Source organism: Diplotaxodon limnothrissa, linkage group LG1, assembly GCF_057381915.1.
Source record: "Diplotaxodon limnothrissa isolate DT_005_m linkage group LG1, D_limnothrissa_male_GT1.1, whole genome shotgun sequence".
In the NCBI taxonomy this organism is placed as follows: Eukaryota; Metazoa; Chordata; class Actinopteri; order Cichliformes; family Cichlidae; genus Diplotaxodon; species Diplotaxodon limnothrissa.
In genome coordinates, this window is record NC_140596.1 from 41,049,063 (window position 1) to 41,070,745 (window position 21,683).

General features: G+C 40.9%; 1 protein-coding gene across 2 annotated transcripts; it reads right to left on the reverse strand.

The window, feature by feature from the left end:
* Positions 1 to 11,685: 11,685 nt before the first annotated feature.
* Positions 11,686 to 17,712, reverse strand: LOC146640218 (uncharacterized). Of its 2 annotated transcripts, none has more exons than XM_085358634.1 (7): positions 16,677 to 17,114; positions 14,597 to 14,776; positions 14,116 to 14,256; positions 13,794 to 13,848; positions 13,481 to 13,634; positions 12,270 to 12,348; positions 11,686 to 11,727 (listed from the first exon to the last, which is right to left on the reverse strand). In XM_085358634.1, exons 1-7 carry the CDS (start codon positions 17,112 to 17,114, stop codon positions 11,686 to 11,688), a joined length of 1,089 nt encoding a protein of 362 aa, XP_085214760.1. The 2 variants fall into 2 exon arrangements, with proteins under 2 accessions (XP_085214760.1, XP_085214752.1); XM_085358626.1 differs by lacking the exon at positions 11,686 to 11,727 and adding an exon at positions 17,511 to 17,712 and having other exon boundaries at positions 12,171 to 12,348; positions 16,677 to 17,266.
* Between the last annotated feature and the right edge of the window lie 3,971 nt (positions 17,713 to 21,683).

Sequence of the window (21,683 nt, forward strand, 5' to 3'; positions counted from 1 at the left end):
GAACCGGCTCTTCAGGTTGTTTTGTTGCTTTAATTAATTTATTATTAACAATAATATAAAATTATGCACAAAAGGAATTACTAACGTAAAAACAAGTGGTTTTATTTATATATGTTTATATATAAATATATGCGGTGGCCCCTAGAGACAAAACACGTACAAACTCCAAAACACATTTCTAGCATGAACTGAACTTCCAAAGCAGAGCTACTAGATCACTTAAATGACACAATTGAAAGCATGTGTGTATTGTTTGTGTATTTATACACAGGCACTCATATATATATTCAAATAATTTAAAAAAAAGTTCATTTACCTGTTATTACCACACACCAAATCCGGTCGTTGGTACTTGCTGGCTTGTGTAGCCACAAGATAACAAAGGCTCAACACTGCGCCCAGCATCCTGGAGCACTTCTGTTGTCTTTTGTACGTGTTTTGAGTTTTTATGTGCTTCTGAGTTTTTATATGCTTCTGAGTTTTTACGTGCTTCGGAGTTTGTACGTGTTTTTACATGTTTTGGAGTTTTTACGTGTTTTGGAGTTTGTACGTGTTTTTACGTGTTTTGGAGTTTGTACATGCTTCAGAGTTCGTACGTGATTTGAAGTTTGTATGTGCTTTGTCTCTAGGGGCCACCGTAAATATACTTTTATTTATTCACTCCACATAAAATGTAATAAATAAATCATATAATACAAAAATCAACTATTCACATTTCAAGTTTTAACTATTTAAATTTTCAGCTTTTTCCTTTCACAAATTTAAAGTGAAAAGAACACAAAACACTGCAAACCACAACACAATTAAATATAAATTATAATATGAAAACTAAAAGAACATGCATATTCTCTGTCATATGGACCTGCATGAACAAACTTTCTCAATCCTTTATCATCTGCAACCGAAAATAGTTGTGGATGATTACTATACCTTTCTAATGTTGTTGTCCCTGCCTCTCTTTCTCTCTCTCTGGCTCTGTTCCTGTGCTACTGAGTGTAACTACCGCCCCTCCCCCCTCTGCCCAGCGTAAAGCACAAGGCTCGCGTGCAGAGTGAAGCGGAAAAAAAGTGCGAGAGAGAGGCTGAGAGAAAGAAAAAAAAAAAAAAACCCACGTGACGGCTCGCGATAAGGAGTCGGCTCGCGTCGTTCACGTCAAAGAGCCGGCTCTAAGAGCCATTTCGTTCGCGAACGACCCATCACTATTTCACATGTGTTCATATCACAAAGAATACACATCTACTTAAATCAAATTCAAGTCAAATGGTTAAAAAAATAATTTCACACACAAAAAAAGAGCTAGAAAATTCACCACACTGGGAAGGGTGAAGACAATTGGGTCGCCCGGCCCTGGCCACGAGGTGTCCCTTATTTATTTTTCAGGGAGTTGGCAACCCTAACTGTAACGCACTTTATGTGGGGGTCAGTCAGTTGTTACTCTGACATCTGCAGCTGGTTCAAAATGTATATTGACAGTGCATAGGTGTATCATATATAAGAGACAAATGTTGTTCCTTCAGTATGTTGGCATTACTAAATTTGGCTCAAATGCTTACATACATGTGTAAAAAGAAAATGTACAAGCTGTGAGCTGTTTCAAATCAAATCACTTTTATTGTCACATCACATGTGCAGGTACATTGGTACAGCACATGTGAGTGAAATTCTTGTGTGCGAGCTTCACAAGCAACAGAGTTGTGCAAAATACAATAATGTAAACAAGCAAAATACAAGAATGGCTACATCTGAAACTAATAAATATATGTACAATATATAATAGTATATATATGTTTCTGATAAAATGAAGAGTAGACTGATACATGAAATATTCCTTTATTGGGTGAGAAAATCAGACCATGTCATAACTGCTTTAAGTCATACAGAATAGATATCAGAGCTTTAAACAGGCTGACGTCTGCTAAATGGGTCAAACTGGGCAGAAAGTATACAAACACATAACATCCTTATAGAATATGATGTAACACTATAGATCAACTTAGCTCAGAATATATAAAGCATATAAACAATTACAGCAATATGATGCAACAAATACAGCAGTGCTACTGATCCAAAATACTCAAAGCTTCATAGAACTGAAACAAACATTTATTTTTAGCTCCATTCTGCTGCTGATACAGACTTTAGGTTTCTGAACATTAAACTTGTTGCTGCCTTTCATAGTGTGTAACCTGAAGGCCCTGAGTACTTTCTCCCACACTGGAAACACTGGAATGATAAAATTATTTGAACATTACCTAATAAGATTGATTCAGGACAGACAATTAGTTATTTTAAACTTTTCTAGCAGTCCTTCACAAACAGGGAACAGTCTGTCTATTCTCTCCATCTGTCAGCTGCTGCTGGCTCTTCCTCCTCCTCTTCCTCACATACTGCTGAGATTGTCCTGGTGGATCATCAGGGGTGCAAAGCCTCACAGATGATGTAATGCAGTGGGTCCCTCAGTCTGTCCTCACTCTGGACACTTGCAGGTGTCACACATAGAAATCAAATGTGTGATAAGCTGCAGGATTCAAACACAAGTGTGACTTATAAATACATGTTCATACTTTTATTCCACAATCAGAGAGAAAGAAACAGAGAGAGAGTGCAGGACAGACAGGCAGGGCCGGCCCGTGGCATAGGCCGTATAGGCAAATGCTAAGGGCGCCGTCCATCAGGGGGCGCCACGCCAGTGCCATAAATGTTGAAAAAAAAAAAAAAAAAAGTTGGTACTATTATTTCTAAATACAAAAAATAATCCCACGTTAATTAAAATGCAAAGTAAAGCTTATTTAATAGAAACATTATTTGTTACAACATTATGCCCCCCCTCCCCGCACGGTGCGCCCCCTCCCTTCCCGTATCATGGTTCCTTTTGGACGTCACCACATCAAAAAATCAACACAAGATGTCAAAAAGGCCAAAACTGTCAGGTGCCCAGGGAAGAAAAAAGAGAGAAGAAGAGGAGGAGAAACGAGAAAAAGACAGAGGTAGGTAACGTTAGCCTACATGAAATTATTTGTCTGAATGTGATAGTAACCTAAATTTTTAGGATTAAGCTAATGTTACATGATTCGCTAATTGCTAATCAATAAATAGCTAGTTAACTGTTTTAACGTCAGTTAATATTGTGGAGGGGGCTAAATTGTTATGGAAAATAATAATGTAACGTTAGGTAATTACAGTACTCCCACCTTTCCCACCATTCCTCATTTGTATTCATCTTTTAAGCAGGTGTTTTTTGTTTACATTGTTATTGCCTTCTGGTTAGCTAACGTTTACCCTGCAGGTAATAGTCACTTTTCCACCCCTGTATATATTATAGTTGTAAGCCTAGTTGTTAAAGTGCACATCATTAATGTTAATTAAGCAATATCACATGAGAGGGAATGCTGTTTTTTAATATGAGCACTGCTGTGATTCGGTCAAAGATAATCATAACATAACATTCTCATATGATATTATACTGTTACTTTGCATTCTGCTATTCAGCATTTCACTGTAATGATGACAATAAATTGAATCTAATCTAATTTGCATAAGAGTTAACATCATACATATATCTCTTTGGTTTTTCATTTATATTATATCATTTCATTTTATTCCTGGAATCATATGTTTTTATTATTAGACTTTAATACTCAGTGCTGTCACATACTCCTCTCTTCAGATGCACTGTTGAAGTTTCTAAATCCCACCCCTGGGCCATCTACCACATCTACCGCTGCTGCCTCCACTTCAGCAGCACAACCCACCAGTGATGCAGCATCAGCAGCACAACCCAGCCATGATGCAGCAGCATCAAGCGGTCTTCCTGTTGCCTTATTTATATTGTATTTTTAATTTATTTTATCCAACTTGTTGACACGTTTTATTGTGTTTATGTATGTAAAATTTATTGTATTTCATATATTCATTTTTTATTTTTTGTATTCATTTATTTATTCATATCTTTTTTTATCTTGTTAATTATTCTGATTGTGAATTTGCTTTCTTTAAGTAAAAAAAAAAAGGTCAAAGACAAAGCTATTCGGTTTCTTGTGAGTACATACACTACACTGCCGATGTAGGGGGGCGCCACCTAAAATCTTGCCTAGGGCGCCAGATTGGTTAGGGCCGGGCCTGCAGACAGGTGACAGTCTCAGGTGTACACACTGCTACAAAACAGCACCAGAGAAGGAGGATTTCGTGTTTGTGTCATTACGAGTGCTAAACAAGAAGAGTTCCCAGATGGTACAGTGGACACATGTGTGACTCCTGTGATTAAAGCATCTTTCTTTCAGCTTAAGGAGTGAACCGTCAGCTGACTGACATGACTGACTTTAATTACGCATAAAATCATCACATTCTCTGTAAGATTAAAGTCAGCTATTGAACGGCGAATATTTTGAAGTGAAGGCTTTAAAACCAAGTTAGTACAAACGTCGCTAATGTCACATAACTTTCCCGACATGTTGCCAACAGTAATGTTTTAATGTTCTTCATTATAAAAACATTTGCGCATAAATAAGTGACATAATATTCAGTACTTACTTCTGGAAGTTTACTCTTCGTCCGCTCCGCTTCCGCCGTTTTTTTTCGGCAAAATTATCCAAACCACCGCCGCGCTATGAAGTCTGGGATATGTTGGGCCATGAAGGCTACACAGACCCATCCTTAAAATTCAGGGAAATTTGAGGGCCGCATTTCGAGCAGCCTTTGAATTGGGACAGTCTTTGTCGTGTCGCTGTGACATAATCAGCCTTAAAATGCGGCCTTTAAGGCTGCAGACCCCAAATCCGGTCATTGGTACTTCCTGGCTTGTGTAGTTACTAGGTAACAAAAGCTCAACACTGCCCCTAGCGTCCTGGAGCACTTCCGTTGTGTTTTGGAGTTTGCGCGTGTTTTGGGGTTTGCGCGTGTTTTGGATTTTGCACGTGTTTTGGATTTTGCACGTGTTTTGTATTTTGCACGTGTTTTGGATTTTGTACGTGTTTTGTATTTTGCATGTGTTTTGTATTTTGCATGTGTTTTGGAGTTTGCACGTGTTTTGTATTTTGTACGTGTTTTGGATTTTGCACGCGTTTTGTATTTTGTACGTGTTTTGTATTTTGTACTAGTGATGGGTCGTTCGCGAACGAAATGGCTCTTAGAGCCGACTCTTTGACGTGAACGACGCGAGCCGGCTCCTTATCGCGAGCCGTCACGTGGGTTTTTTTTTCTTTTTCTTTCTCTCACCCTCTCTCTCGCCTGCACGTGAGCCTTGTGCTTTACGCTGGGCAGAGGGGGGAGGGGCGGTAGTTACACTCAGTAGCAGGAACAGAGCCAGATGGAGAGAGAGACAAAGAGAGCCAGGGACAAAAACGTGACATTAGAAAGGTATAGTAATCATCCACAACTATTTTCGGTTGCAGATGATAAAGGATTGAGAAAGTTTATTCATGCAGGTCCATATGACAGAGAATATGCATCTTCTTTTAGTTTTCATATTATAATTTATATTTAATTGTGTTGTGGTTTGCAGTGTTTTGTGTTCTTTTCACTTTAAATTTGTGAAAGGAAAAAGCTGAAAATTTAAATAGTTAAAAGTTGAAATGTGAATAGTTGATTTTTGTATTATATGATTTATTTATTACATTTTATGTGGAGTGAATAAATAAAAGTATATTTACGGTGGCCCCTACAGACAAAGCACATACAAACTTCAAATCACGTACGAACTCTGATGCATGTGCAAACTCCAAAACACGTACAAACTCCGAAGCATGTAAAAACTCAGAAGCACATAAAAACTCAAAACACGTACAAAAGACAACAGAAGTGCTCCAGGATGCTGGGCGCAGTGTGGAGCTTTTGGTATCTTGTGGCTACACAAGCCAGCAAGTACCAACAACCGGATTTGGTGTGTGGTAGTAACAGGTAAATGAACTTTTTTTTAAATTATTTGAATATATATGAGTGCCTGTGTATAAATACACAAACAATACACACATGCTTTCAATTGTGTAATTTAAGTGATCTAGTAGCTCTGCTTTGGAAGTTCAGTTCATGCTAGAAATGTTTTTCGGAGTTTGTACGTGTTTTGTCTCTAGGGGCCACCGCATATATTTATATATAAACATACCGGTATATAAATAAAACCACTTTGTTTTACGTTAGTAATTCTTTTTGTGCATAATTTTATATTATTGTTAATAATAAATTAATTAAAGCAACAAAACAACCTGAAGAGCCGGTTCGGAGCCGAAAGAGCCGGCTCTTTTTAGTGAGCCGAACCGAAAGAGCCGGATCTCTAAAAAGAGCCGGAAATCCCATCACTATTTTGTACGTGTTTTGTATTTTGTACGTGTTTTGTATTTTGCATGTGTTTTGTATTTTGTAAGTGTTTTGGAGTTTGCACGTGTTTTGTATTTTTCACGTGTTTTGTCTTTTGCATGTGTTTTTTATTTTGTAAGTGTTTTGGAGTTTGCACGTGTTTTGGATTTTGTAAGTGCTTTGGAGTTTGCACGTGTTTTGTATTTTGTACGTGTTTTGGATTTTGCATGTTTTTTATATTTTGTACGTGTTTTGTCTTTTGCATGTGTTTTGGATTTTGCACGTGTTTTGGATTTTGTAAGTGTTTTGGAGCTTGCATGTGTTTTGGATTTTGCACGTGTTTTGGAGTTTGTACGTGCTTTGTCTCTAGGGGCCACCGTACCTTCTTCATGTTTTCAGTGTGACTCTTTGTATCTTCCATTTCTTTCTTTCTTTCCTCTATTTTCATTTTCTCTTCCTCCAACACTTTTTGAGCTTCCAACAATTCTTTCTTCAAATTTTCAATCTCATTTTCTGCCTCATCTTTACGTCTTTTCTCCTCTTCAAGTTGTTGCTTTACATGCAGTAATTCCTTCCTTAGTGTTTCAGCTTCAGCTGTTACATTTGCAGCGTCTTGTGTTGCCAACTGCATTTTCTTTTTTCCCTCTTCAAAAGCTTCCTGCACCTCCTGTAATTCCTGCATCACATTTCCTGCCTCCTTCTTTGCAGTTTGATATTTATTGTTGGCTTCTTGTGCTGTGCTTTTCTCTTCCTCCAATGCTTTTTGAGCTTCCAACAGTTCTTTCTTCATCTTTTCATTCTCCTTTTCTGCCTGTTGTTTTCCCATTTTCTCTCCTTTAAGTTTGAGACCCACATGCAGTAATTCCTGCAATACTACATCAGTTTCAAACTTTGAATCTTTAGCTTCTCCTCTTGATTTTTCTGCCTCTTCTTTTAATTTGATATTTTCAGCCTGTATCATTTGAAGTTCTTCTTGCAGGTTAATCAGCTGTACTGAATTGTGAGGTGAAGCACTCGCCGATCCTCTTCTCGTTCTCCCTCGATTCATTTTGGCCTTTTAAACAAAGGAGCCAACGTTTTGTAGAGGAGTGAAGTGAAGTTTTCGATGTTTCTTCGTCAACTGTCGTTTGTCCTGCACAGAGATGCTGCTGTAGATGTGTCTCTAGCTGTGTCTGGATACAATGAAACATGCTGGAACTAAGTGCTTGTGTTGCACAGTTCTACTGAACATTCCATTTCATGCATGCTCCGCCCACATGGTCAGGAATGTCAGGTGCTGCATCGCCAAAGGCTGCTCCCGTTGCCTAGCAATAACAGCTGTTTACTTTTGGGGTCTGGTTCATTATTTAATAAAGAAAACATGTCCAAGTATTGGGTGCTGAGGCTCAGCGCATATTCTAGCCTGCTGTGTGGGTGGGCAGCTAGAAATCACTGGTGGGCAACATGAGTGAGGAGAAAACTGGAGCAGCCAAGCAGGGAGCTGCAGGTTGCTGGTTTGAGTCTCTGTTCAGATGCTGGTGTCTCCTCTCTCTGAGATGTCTGCAAACAGTCCCAGATAAAACAATAAGGATAATAAACAAACACGTGACTAAAATAACAGTTATGACTCTGATGTGTTTCATGTGTAGCAGGATGGCCTCTATACAGCAGTCGCTGCAAGCATCCACATCGCCACACTCACTTTTCTTTAAGCAGGCGTGCTGGGCTCCTCCTAAGGAAAGTTTGAAACTTCATTTCCTTCATGCTGGTGAACCTGGTGAAGCCACTGAGGGCAGCAGAGTAAGAAGATTATCTACCTATCAAGCACCCAAGATGTCTCAGCCTGAGGCGTCACCGCCTCTCTCCCAGATGGTGGTCCGGTCAGAGTGCCACTCACGCTCTTCACGCTCTTCACGTCGTTCATCCACCAGTCAAGCTGCAGCCCGAGCCAGAGCAGAAGCAGAAGCCGCCCGCACTAGAGCACAGTACGCCAAACGCCAGATCGACATGGAGGTTGAGAAGGCACGCATCGAGGCAACACTAAACGCTCTAAAGAAGGAGGGTGAGGCTGAAGCAGCGCTCGCCGCAGCTCATGTCCTGGAAGCGGCAGCCGATGAGGAGCATGACGCCGTTGACCTCACAGAACAAGGAGTCTCCTCTAAAACACCTCCTTCCATCAGACGCGCTCAAGATTATGTGAACGCTCACTTCGCTAACCGCAGCTTGGTAGTTAATGAAGACGGAAAGCCTGATACAGGACAACTGGTTGGTAATAACGACGCTCAGCATCTACGACAGAGTCAACCACCAGTTGCCTCCTCTCCAGGTGAACATCTCACTGACTTTGTAAATCAGAAGCAACCAAAGTCCCCTCCTATAAACAGAAAAACTGACATTTCAACCGAGCCTAAATCTTCATTGCCTCCAAAGACTGAACTCTCAGATCTCACAGCATATCTAGCACGCCGTGATCTGCTGACAGCGGGATTCAAGGTTTTTGACAACCGTCCTGAGTCTTACTTGTCCTGGAAGTCCATTTTCCGCAACGCCATAGAAGGCCTCAACCTCAAGTTCAGCGAAGAGCTTGACCTTCTCACGAAGTGGCTCAGCGGGGAGTCACTACAACATGCGTTGAGGATCAGGGCGGTCCATGTGAACAACCCACACGCAGGTCTTCAACGTTTGTGGCAACGCCTGGACAAAAGTTTTGGTTCTCCAGAGGTAGTCGAAGCGTCACTTTTCCAACGCTTACAGTCTTTTCCAAAAATATCTAATAAGGACACTCACTTATTGCAGGAGCTTGCAGATCTCCTGTTGGAGTTAGAGTATGCACAAAGTGAAAATTATCTACCCGGCCTTAGCTTTCTGGACACCCCAAGGGGGATAAACCCGATAGTGGAAAAGCTCCCCTACGGACTCCAGGAGTCCTGGGTGAAACAGGGGACAAAATACAAAAGGGACAACGGTGCAGTTTACCCACCTTTCTCATATTTTGTTCAGTTTATAAATGATTATGCAGAAATGAAAACAGATCCTAGCTTTATGTTACAAAGTCCAAACATAGTAGCTCCAAAACCTGATAAGCCATTGTTGAAACCAACTAAATACAGAGGTGCGGTTGCAGTGAACAGAACAGATATTAGTCAAACAAATGTCACAACTCGAACGTCAGTTCTCAACCCAGACAGACAATGTCCTATTCACCACAAGCCCCATTCACTTGCCAAATGCAGGGGTTTTAGGTCAAAAACACTAGATGAAAGGAAAAGCATCCTCAAAGAACATGCTATTTGTTATAAGTGTTGTTCTTCCACAGGTCACCGAGCTAACGATTGCAAAGCCATTATCCAATGCTCGGAATGTAATAGTGACGCTCATGTGTCTGCTATGCATGCTGGTCCACCTCTGTGGGCAACCAAGGACTCTAACCTCCTGCCTCAAAGCCACGGCGGGGAGTCTGATCCTTCAAGCCCTGTAACCACTGAAGGATATAAAAAAAACAACAACAGCAATAGAATAATATTAAACACAAAGTGAACCCGTCTTCCTTCATTAAATAGGTTCTTTTAGATGTTAAGGAGGAATTGACTTAACCAGGCTGGCGGAGAATGAAGACAACCGGACACCTGCAGCAGATGGGGAATCAGTGAACTTTTATTGAGACAGAGACAATCTCTCAACACAGCTCACATCAGGAGATTCCTCCTATTTGCTGTGAGGATGGGTATATATTCTCTAAAACTTACAGGAGGGGGTTGTGAGGAAAGTGCTGCATTAGCAGAAAAACAACTCCATAAAAGGAAAGCGGCCTTGGGTGTTCTAGCCTCTTCGCTTGCAGATATCTTCCACCTGCAGGATGAGGCGATCGCTTCTTATCGCTCTCAAGGCCAAAGTCGTGAGCACACATTTTTATTACACAGTTGCACAGTAACTTTAAAGCTGAACAATATTTAAAGCTGAATAATGTTTGATCAGATTATATTTTCTTCACCACAACTGCTTGCACAGAGGTGTGTGGCCCAGCTCTGAAAGGCAAATCTTGCTCTAAGATTTGTTTAGTCGACGTGTATCCCCGCACAAATCCTGAAGAGAAAAGGAGGATGTACGCCATGTTGGATGATCAAAGCAACTCATCCTTAGCCAGGTCTGCTTTCTTCGACATGTTTAATGTAAAAAGCGCTATGCTCCCATACACCATGAAAACATGTGCAGGTTTGTCAGAGGCTGGAGGACGCAGAGCAACTAATTTCGTTATTCAGGATGTAAATGGGGAAGTGTCCATGGTGCTGCCCACACTAACAGAATGTGATCACATTCCAGATAATAGAGATGAGATACCCACCAAGGAGGCTGTGTCAGCTCACCCTCATCTACACGCACTCGTTTCACAGATCCCTCCTCTGGACCCAGCCGCGGACATTCTCCTCCTCTTGGGCCGGGACATCATCCAAGCTCACAAGGTTCGCAGTCAGGTAAATGGTCCAAACAGTGCACCTTATGCCCAACGCCTCGATCTGGGATGGGTGGTTGTAGGCGATGTCTGCCTCTCAGGTGCCCACAAACCCACAGTAAACTCTTTCAAGACAGACATTCTGAATAACGGGCGCCCTACACTGTTAAAAAAAATTCCGTTATAAAACGGAAAAAGTGCTGGTAATTAATTACCAGCACTTTTTCCGTTATTGTACGGGCACTTCCGTAAACCTTAAAACGGATATTTCTGTAGATTTACCCGAGTTTTTCTGTACCATTGACGGACATTTCCGTCAAACCTAAAATGGAAAATTCCGTATTTTCCATAAATTTCGGCGTTATTGCACAGACAATTCCGTAAACCCTATAACAGATATTTCCGTAGATTTACCTGACTTTTTCTTTACCATTTACGGACAGTTCCATCAAACCTAAAATGGAATATTCCGTATTATTTAAGTACTCAATCCATACCATTTACGGACACTTCAGTCATCCTAAAATGTTTAATTCTGTACCATTCTCTATACCGTTTACCATCAATAAAGCACAAATGTAGAATCACAGCAATTATTTATTTCCTTTAACAGCTGCCAGTGCTTTAAAGTGATTTCACTTTTTGTGGTGAATGATTTGCAATATTTACATTACAACCATTAAAACATTCAGAACATCACCTTCACATTCAGAGAAATTTTACATACATAAACCAGCTGTTCTCTCAAAGAAATACAGCCATGTCCTTTAACAGGGAGATGCCAAATCTAGCAACTTTTTAGCATCCACAGGCTGACAGGCATTAATAACAAATTGATTTGTTAAAGACAATGACAAAATAAGACAATAAAACTGCCAGCATTGCAGTTGCTGTCTCACCTGTCAGTGCAAAATGAGGAGCCCCCTCCAGGAGGATGCAGAAACCTACACCTCCAACTCCACATATCACACCGACAGGCAGAGCTCTGCAACCAGTGGCTGACCTTTCTACAAAAAACAAATAGAACATTAGAAGTATTACATTATACAACTTTTCTATAAAACATCAGTGCAGCAATAACAACCATGACCTTAGAAGGATGACTGTGCAACATGCCATAAAGAGATTTTTAAAACTCTTAAAACAACTTAAAACTAAAAAAAATTTAAAACTTACACCTCCAACTCCACAATGACAGGAAAAGCTTAACTGGAATGACAAATATCACCCACCTTCCCTCCCCCTTAACATGGGGGATTTGAAACTGCAGCATGTGTGTTGTGGGCATCTAGTTAAAACATCTGAACTCACCTAATACTGTAAAAATCTGTATTTCTACTCCCAAGCCCCATGTTTTTGGATTTGCCTTTGTGTGTGTGTGTGTGTGTGTGTGTGTGTGTGTGTGTGTGTGTGTGTGTGTGTGTGTGTGTGTGTGTGTACATTCAGTCCAAAAAGGTATTTTCTGAGCTCTGAGAACAGCTCAAATGGCCCATTCAGATTCCTTCTGCTTGCATTCAAATTCCTTCAGCTGAGAAACCAGCTTGCACACCTGTGGAGGAATGAAGTGCCGTTTCTTCCCCTTCTTCTCTGCCTTGGAGCCTCGCTCAGGATTGACCCCAAAGAAAACTCTGAGGAAAAAAAACAAAACAATAGTGATATGCAGACAAAGTTTGCACGTGTAGTGTGGCTTGACAGGAGTGGAGCAGTTCAATAAAATTCTACATTTGTTTTCTTCAATATGCCCCTATGTGTGAACCTCTCTATCATTCTAGTTGACCATCTGTCTAGAACCCAATGTTGTTGTGGTGCTGGTGCCAGTGGCTAAGCTTATCTCTTCCTTTGTCTTTTCAAGACACATGCATTCACACTGCGCATATACAGAAATGTTTGCAAGGGCGAGAAGTCTGCTTATCACCAACACATGACAGCATGCATCCTCAATGTGTATGCAGGGATATTATAAATGCACAGAACACAGAAGGGGATAGAAAACACAGTTGACATTGTCCTATCAAAAGGTGTAACAGCACATTTGAACACGGACTGTCCTGGGGGTTATTCAAACATGGAGTGGAGAAACTGTGACATTCAGTGCACGTTACACATCAGTACAAGTATTAACATTTGGGCATGAATCCACTATGTAGTATTTTTTAAATTAATATGTTTAGTCTTTCCTTCGGGGGGGGGGGGGGGGGGGTGTCCCTGAAACAACATATTTTGAGTTTGGGGTCTGCAGCCAAATAAATTTCAGTTTGTGTGTCTTTGACATGAAAAGGTTTGACCACCACTGACATAACCTGGTCTCAGGTGCTAATGGTTTTAAAGAGATAGCTCAAACGAATTTTGTGTGAACAAACCATTCTGAGAAAAATATGGTTTTGCTCCATTTCCCAACTAGAATCATGTTATGTTTGTTTTGTTATTGATTGACTTAGGACACTATTTAAAGCAAAAAGCATGTTACCTGCCCTTTAAAAAGATATGACACATTTATTCCAACAATAGTCTTCAACAGGGAGCTACAAAATCTCCGAACAAATCCATATTCAGGGGGATCATAAACCAATAACAGCTGATCTAAAAGCTCACAGCATGTGGCGACACATTTTGAGCTTGTACATCTCAGACAAACGGGTTTAGTGTAGATTGACAAAAAGCAGGTCAGGTGCAGAAAGGCACGGCAAAGTCACATTTACAAAGTATTTCCAAACAATGAGTGCAAGTGAATGAGTGCAATGAGTTCCAAACAGTGAGTACCTTTGCATGAATTCGAGAGTAAAAGCCATCTCAGGTGGGTATTGGACGTTGCAGACATAAAACATGGAGAAGACGTAGCTCAAGGCCACAATGGGAGAGGTGATGTGGTCATTGACAAGTAACCCATCAACAGCAATCTTGAATTGCTGGTCACCTTAAACACAGATAAAAACCATGTACCATTTACAAAAAAAAAAAAAATCCTATATTTTAAGGCAAGCAAAAATTTCTTTAATAAATATGACACAACAACAGCTTATAACAACAGCTAACAACAGCTTGCTGGGATACAAAAAAAGATTTAACTACAAACCTCTGATTAGGATGCATGGGGTCACTGGGAGTTCGACTTCAGGATCTGCAGAGATCTGTTTTGGTGACAGACATGATACATGAATTAATGTTTCCAGTGCACACAAACCTGCTGGCAAATTGACTATCTGCTAGTGTCTTCATCAGACAGAGGTAGCCATTATGCACAAACATTAATGTAAATAGTTTATAGATAGAGAGTTTATAGAGAATATCAGCAGCACAATTAGGGGAATCTATACTTCCTACTGTGGTTGGTTACTTGGTTCACCACTGGATGCAAATAATTATCTTGCACACAGTTTAAAATCTACAACATCTACCTCTTTTTTGTGGAAGAGTTTATAAGAGTCTTCCTTGAAGTATTTTGAAATGCCACAGATGAGCTGTATTGGACCTTCGCCCGTCTTCATCCCTTTGGAGTCAAGGAAGTCATTGATCCCCTTTTCTTTTTTGGAAAGTTCCTGTTCAAGGTTCAAGGTGTTAATTTTGTACAAGTACATAAGACTAACACTAATTTTCGTTTGGAGCTATGGAGAGAATTTTGAAAAAAATAAAAATGAATTATTTCATTTTCATTTGCAACCTGTTCTGTTTTGATCTCAAATGTCCTGATTTTTGGTCTCAAATCTATTCCATTTGATTGTTCATCCAAGTTATTCTATTTGATTGGTTGCCAGTTTATCTTTTTTGGTCTCAACTCTCTTTTTGGTTGCAAATCTTTTTTTGATTGATTAATAAAGACAAAATTCTCTCCATATGGAGCAGCACAGCACAATCATAATAATAACAATAAAAACACACCTGTGCCAGCTTGTTTTGTACAGAGAAGCCAAGGAGTTTAGATGCATGATCAAACAGGTGAGGAACTTCAAACAGGAACGGCCACTCGTCCTTTACAACGGCAATAGTGGTATCATCATCGTTGAGGATTTCACGCTGAATGGGATATGTTTCAGTCATCAATTTTCGAACAGATGACTCCTAAAGATACAGTGGGGCAAAAAAGTATTTAGTCAGCCACCGATTGTGCAAGTTCCCCCACTTAAAATGATGACAGAGGTCAGTAATTTGCACCAGAGGTACACTTCAACTGTGAGAGACAGAATGTGAAAAAAAAATCCATGAATCCACATGGTAGGATTTGTAAAGAATTTATTCGTAAATCAGGGTGGAAAATAAGTATTTGGTCAATAACAAAAATACAACTCAATACTTTGTAACATAACCTTTGTTGGCAATAACAGAGGTCAAACGTTTACTATAGGTCTTTACCAGGTTTGCACACACAGTAGCTGGTATTTTGGCCCATTCCTCCATGCAGATCTTCTCGAGAGCAGTGATGTTTTGGGGCTGTCGCCGAGCAACACGGACTTTCAACTCCCGCCACAGATTTTCTATGGGGTTGAGGTCTGGAGACTGGCTAGGCCACTCCAGGACTTTCAAATGCTTCTTACGGAGCCACTCCTTTGTTGCCCGGGCGGTGTGTTTTGGATTATTGTCATGTTGGAAGACCCAGCCTCGTTTCATCTTCAAAGTTCTCACTGATGGAAGGAGGTTTTGGCTCAAAATCTCACGATACATGGCCCCATTCATTCTGTCCTTAACACGGATCAGTCGTCCTGTCCCCTTGGCAGAAAAACAGCCCCATAGCATGATGTTTCCAACCCCATGCTTCACAGTAGGTATGGTGTTCTTGGGATGCAACTCAGTATTCTTCTTCCTCCAAACACGACGAGTTGAGTTTATACCAAAAAGTTCTACTTTGGTTTCATCTGACCACATGACATTCTCCCAATCCTCTGCTGTATCATCCATGTGCTCTCTGGCAAACTTCAGACGGGCCTGGACATGCACTGGCTTCAGCAGCGGAACACGTCTGGCACTGCGGGATTTGATTCCCTGCCGTTGTAGTGTGTTACTGATGGTGACCTTTGTTACTTTGGTCCCAGCTCTCTGCAGGTCATTCACCAGGTCCCCCCGTGTGGTTCTGGGATCTTTGCTCACCGTTCTCATGATCATTTTGACCCCACGGGATGAGATCTTGCGTGGAGCCCCAGATCGAAGGAGATTATCAGTGGTCTTGTATGTCTTCCATTTTCTGATGATTGCTCCCACAGTTGATTTTTTCACACCAAGCTGCTTGCCTATTGCAGATTCACTCTTTCCAGTCTGGTGCAGGTCTACAATACTTTTCCTGGTGTCCTTCGAAAGCTCTTTGGTCTTGGCCATGGCGGAGTTTGGAGTCTGACTGTTTGAGGCTGTGGACAGGTGTCTTTTATACAGATGATGAGTTCAAACAGGTGCCATTCATACAGGTAACGAGTGGGGGACAGAAAAGCTTCTTACAGAAGACGTTACAGGTCTGTGAGAGCCAGAGATTTTCCTTGTTTGAGGTGACCAAATACTTATTTTCCACCCTAATTTACGAATAAATTCTTTACAAATCCTACCATGTGAATTCATGGATTTTTTTTTCACATTCTGTCTCTCACAGTTGAAGTGTACCTCTGGTACAAATTACTGACCTCTGTCATCATTTTAGGTGGGGGAACTTGCACAATCGGTGGCTGACTAAATACTTTTTTGCCCCACTGTATGAGGCAGTTAGACATACAGTCGAACAGTTAGTCAAACTAACCAATTAAAATAATAAAACAGGGTATCAATTTCAATTGACTATGGGCATAGTGATCTACAGACGATCTACAATTTCACAATGTGTCCTAAATTGTACTTGGACCCAGACCTTATCGCATTACTCCTGCTATATACTATTGCTGTGTGAATGGTTGTATGTCTAGATGGTGGACTGTAGGAACCGAATTGCCCTTCGAGGATTAATAAAGCTTTCTGTATCTGTAATGGATGATTGCAGACCCACCTGAAGATCCTGGGTTTGAAAGGCACGTTTCAACTCATCTCGTTTAGACAGCAGGTCTTCTCTACACACGGCCCCCTCAATGATTGGATCCCACGCCACACATCCATACAGATCTGAATTCCTGGGCCTTTTCTTTGTTGAATTTTCACCCCCTGCTTGCCTCTTCAGTGAGCTTTGTGGCCTCTTCATATTTTTAATTCTGTGTTCCAGCTGACGAAAGAGAGTTTCAGAACCATCTTTTGCAAAAGGTTTGTTTCCAAACGGCTCTGTCAGCTTGAAGGAGGCAGGATATTGTCCTACAGTCATACTGGCGAGTTCCCTCAGCTTTTGTCTACCAGGTCTTCCTGGGTGTTTATGGAGGTAATCTTCAGCGACGATCCGAACCATCTCTCGTCTGTCTTTCCCCATTATGTACTTTTTTTTACGTAACTCATCCATGACTTTTGAGGGAAATTTGTGCCATGGTACAGAATATGTGTCTTGGGATGGGGAGTCGGCTGTCTCAGGTGGTGTTGAGGGCAGCTGAAACCTCTGTGGTTCAGGTGTTGATGAGGGGCCAGGCCGGGTGAACTGCGGTGGAGTTTGTGAATCTATGGATGACATGACAAACATCTCCATAAATTAAACACATCACAATTGTTGCAAATCAATTAATACATTGGTCCTCAATGTCCAGTTTGGGTCAACCAGGAATACAAATGGACCTAATTATGAAAACCAATTATAGAGTAATTATTGCCATGTACAGCTGATGGCAACTTTTTTTTTGCATTTTTGGAATAAACCTTTGTAGTTTCAGAAAACTTGCATTAAAACAGAGGGGCAAAAACTCACCTGCTTCCAATGCTTTGACAGCTCTGACGAATCTTTTGCACTGAATGAATGGCAGAGTGTCTTTAATGTCCTCCAGGTCCACAAGGCTCAGGTCATCTACAGAGAGAACTCCTAATTCCTCCAGTTTAGCCATGAGTGTATCCATCTGATCGCTACTGAGCGATGGCATTGCTTTCTTGACATAGTTTTTCACAAGTTCCATGTTGGTGTGTGTTTAAGAGGAATGAGCCACCGAGTACCTCTCTGGTTTGTTCAAATCATGGCAACTGAACAGGTCAGAAGCATTTTCATCAAGTTCATAGAGTCCAAGCTCAGGTATCCAGCTGGCAGTTTTCCCTCGAAGCAAAAGTAGGACAGTAGTTTCATTTTTTACAAAAATGCTTGCTATTTGTCCTAACTGCAGTAGTCCTTTTGCGTAGCTCAGTAAGACCAGCATTCCATTTGCATATGTAGTGCCTTTAACCTGCACACTCTCTGTGACAACTGAGTTACTTGAGTTCAAATCAAATTCTCCAACCACTGTCTTTATGTTCTGGTCATAGAGCTCTGGGTAGAACCGTGTTGAGTCTGAGACATGAACCTGGGAACGAAACAAGGTACCACAAGACTGATAAGCCTGAAGCAACTGGTGCCGTTCAGCCAGAGACTTGGTTACATTTATGAAGTTCTTACTTGCCCTAATGCACCTTTTAAAATAAGAATGTTTTGATTCAAAGCGCATTGTCCAAGTATATATGAGTGGGCCAAATTGTAAAGTCAAGTGTGCATAGTGAAGCAGATAGTGGTGTTTTGGTCTAAGTTGAACTCTTGGAAACAGCTCTTGCCTCAATTCCACATACAGTTCAATCAGTCCCTTCATGAAAGCAATCTGCAACTCTGAGAGCCGAGGTGCACAGACAAATTCAACAAGCTCCCTCAGAAGTAGTACAAGTCCCCATACTTCATTATCAGCATCTTCAATTGTGTCATGCACCAAAACAGGCAAGAATTTCAAAAGCCACCTGTTTTGGGCTGCATGTCCTCCAAGCCTGGCTCCTGTAGTGGGAATAGTGTTTAGCTTGTTGATGCTTTCACCAGGAAATGATTTGATTCTTTCATTAAGAACCTCATAACTGAACCACTTTTGTGTTCTGATTAAGAACTGCAAAAACAATGCCAAATCATAATCTACTACCCCCTCAAACAGATCATGAGCTAAACAAGCTGGTAAGCCTGGCTGACACACATGAAAGTTGGACAGTTTGTTGAAAACACTGTCACATTTAACACCGTGATGAGTGTGTACTTCATCGTTACTTTCCAGAAACCGCACAGTCTCATTATGATCAGCTGGATTTCTATGAGTGAAAACTGTGAGAGGGTTCGACTGAAATTCACTTTTTGTTGCCAAACAGTATCTGCAGAAATATTGAGCTGTGCTGAAATTTTCTGTAAAGCCACCAACCATGTGGGAGCCCAGATTATCGCCCATTATGCACACAACAGTGCCTTTATATATTTTTCCATTGAAAGATATGCCCCTTTCCTCCAGCTCACACAAGTCTGACACTAGCTTATTGAAAATCTTATCCATTCCAAAGTATTTGCAATCTTTCTCTACACAGAGTAATGCCAACTGTATCTGATCAACAGTTGATCGTTGGTGTGGATGAAAATTTCCAAGTGTGAAGTAGACAGCCAATACTTTATGCTTTGTCTTGGCAGATCCGAGTGGATTAGCCACCTCAAAAGCATCCTGAAAGAGCATTACCTTTAAACTGTCTGGGTCTGAGGAAAACATGGCATTGGATTTGATGGCCCACCCATCAGTGACATCACACAGTACATCATCTTCAGAATTTGAACTAGGACTGTGCTGATCTAAACCTTGCTGTTTCAGAATTACTTTGAGGGTTTCCAGTATTGGGATGTAATGATAGTGCCTCTTCTGGCCACTGCGATTGCGTCCAAGAAAGACTTCAACAGGTTCAACATAGTCATAGTGTGACTTGTAATATTTCAGCCTCTTGTGTTGCGTAGTTAAATGACCCTTTTCATGTAATGCCTTGTGCATAGGGCTCTGCTCGTATATACTATTCCCAAGAGATGTTACAGTCTCCTTTGGAACACCATACTGCCCCAGTTCACAGGCTAGTGCATCCACAGTATATTCCTGTTGAATATCACTTATAGTTCTCATTTCATTTGCTATTTCTGTTATTGTGGAGGCTGGAACCAAATATTTTGCCTGTAAACCCAAGTAAAACTGAGCAAGACTCTCTGTGAAGTTGTCTTTCACTTGATCACTGCAGAAATTATCACTTTGTTCTGCATCAGTGTTAAAACTTTCAGGTTCTTCAGGTTCTACATGTGATCCTTCACCTTGGAAAGACCGTTCTGTTAGTTCACATATATGAACTGGGGCTATCTTGGTAACATCCCACCCTTTATGGTATCTGGAAATATGCGTTAAAAAGGATGACTTTACATTGAATGTCTTAGAACATCCATCAAAGGGACATGTTACAGTCAAACCCTCATCTATGTGACCACTCAAATGACACTTTAAAGTTTTAAGATCATCATATTCACTGCTGCAAAAATTAAACAAGCACCTTAACTGTACAGACACATCACGGTTCCATGTTTGTGTGCTCCTTCTGTCTACATGAGCTCGTGACATATGCACAGCAAGGCTACTGTATGTGTTAAACTTCCTTCTGCAATCCCTATGGCCACATAAAAAAGATACATTATTATTATTTCTGTGTGTTCGGCAGTGTTTCAAGTAATCAGTCGAAGACCGAGCGTTAAAGCCACAAATGTTACAAGTCAACATTTTTAAGAGATTGAATTTGCCAATTGAAGGATAGCCAGAATCAGAACAGAATCAATATGAAAACAATAAATTTATATCAGCACAGTGAAGCACATTCACTTTTCAGGTACCTTCAAATAAGTAATCTGCGTTGGGCTGCATGGGCCACTCTCTTTGGGCTGCAATGTTTTCTGCAATGAAATCTGATTCTACTTAACTATCACCCCTTTTAATTATTACCATGTTCAGTTGCATGCTAACGTAACACAGCGAGCTATAACAATACACACATGTGGCTAATTTACACACACACACACACACACAAGCGCGCGCATCCAACTTATGGGCTAACGTTAACTTTAGTTGGGCAAACCACGCTTCAAAATAACGCAAAACCCACACATTCAAATGTTACCATGAAACACACATGGCTACCAACTGACTATCGAGACCAAATTTCATGTAAGAGGGAGGGAAAAAATGGTTTTTGACGTACTTACGAAGCGCAGGCGGCTGGCTAATGCTAACGCAGCTAGCAGCAAACGTCCACTCACATACATACCACTACCAACTGCCTATCGAGACCAATTTAATGTACGAGGGGGAACAAGGTGGCACTCCATTCTCATTCTCATTCCACACAACCAACCTGTTTCCAACTTTCCTTGTGACTTGCAGAAATTTAGGTAGGCACTGACCGCACTGAAAGTAATGGCGTTGGAATATTCTGGCTGGGGGAGAAAATTCTGCCTTGCGCAACAGCAAACTTTCCGTATTTCGCAAAACGGAGCGAATCCGTAGCAAATCCACGGTAAAGGGACCCCTAAATTTACGGATTTTTTTAACAGTGTACCTTCCTTAGCCCCTGTGCAAGCAAAATCTATATAAAAGACAAATACACAGAAAGCTGTCCTAAATTCGAGAAGACACAAGCAGAAGTAGGCAGACACATTTTCCAGCAAACAGCAGATGATGACAAAACGGCTCTTTCAGTAGAAGATGCATTATTCCTGGAAATTATGCACAGAGACTTTACTAAAGATGAGGCGAACAATTGGGTAGCTCCACTCCCATTCCGCTCCCCCAGACAGCGTTTACCCAACAATAGGGACCAAGCCCTCAGTCGCTTAATGACGCTCCGCAAAACACTGAAAAAGAAACCTGAAATGAAAGAACATTACGTTGAGTTTTTAGACAAAACTTTCAGTAAGGGCCACGCTGAACCAGCTCCAGCTTTAGCTCCAGAACAAGAATGCTGGTATCTCCCTAGTTTTGGCATTTATCACCCTCAGAAGCCAGGAAAAATTAGGGTGGTTTTTGATTCAAGTGCGCAATACAACAATGTTTCTCTCAATGATGTGCTACTAAAAGGGCCA

Bases quoted from the DNA above. Each gene is read 5' to 3' on its own strand.
- LOC146640218 (XM_085358626.1), bottom strand. From the start codon at position 17,712: ATGGAACTTGTGAAAAACTATGTCAAGAAAGCAATGCCATCGCTCAGT. The intron at 14,257-14,596 runs GTGTGTTTTTAT...AACCTTGAACAG, and splicing joins TACAAAACAAGCTGGCACAG to GAACTTTCCAAAAAAGAAAA. The intron at 13,849-14,115 runs GTAGATGTTGTA...TCACCAAAACAG, and splicing joins AACTCTTCCACAAAAAAGAG to ATCTCTGCAGATCCTGAAGT.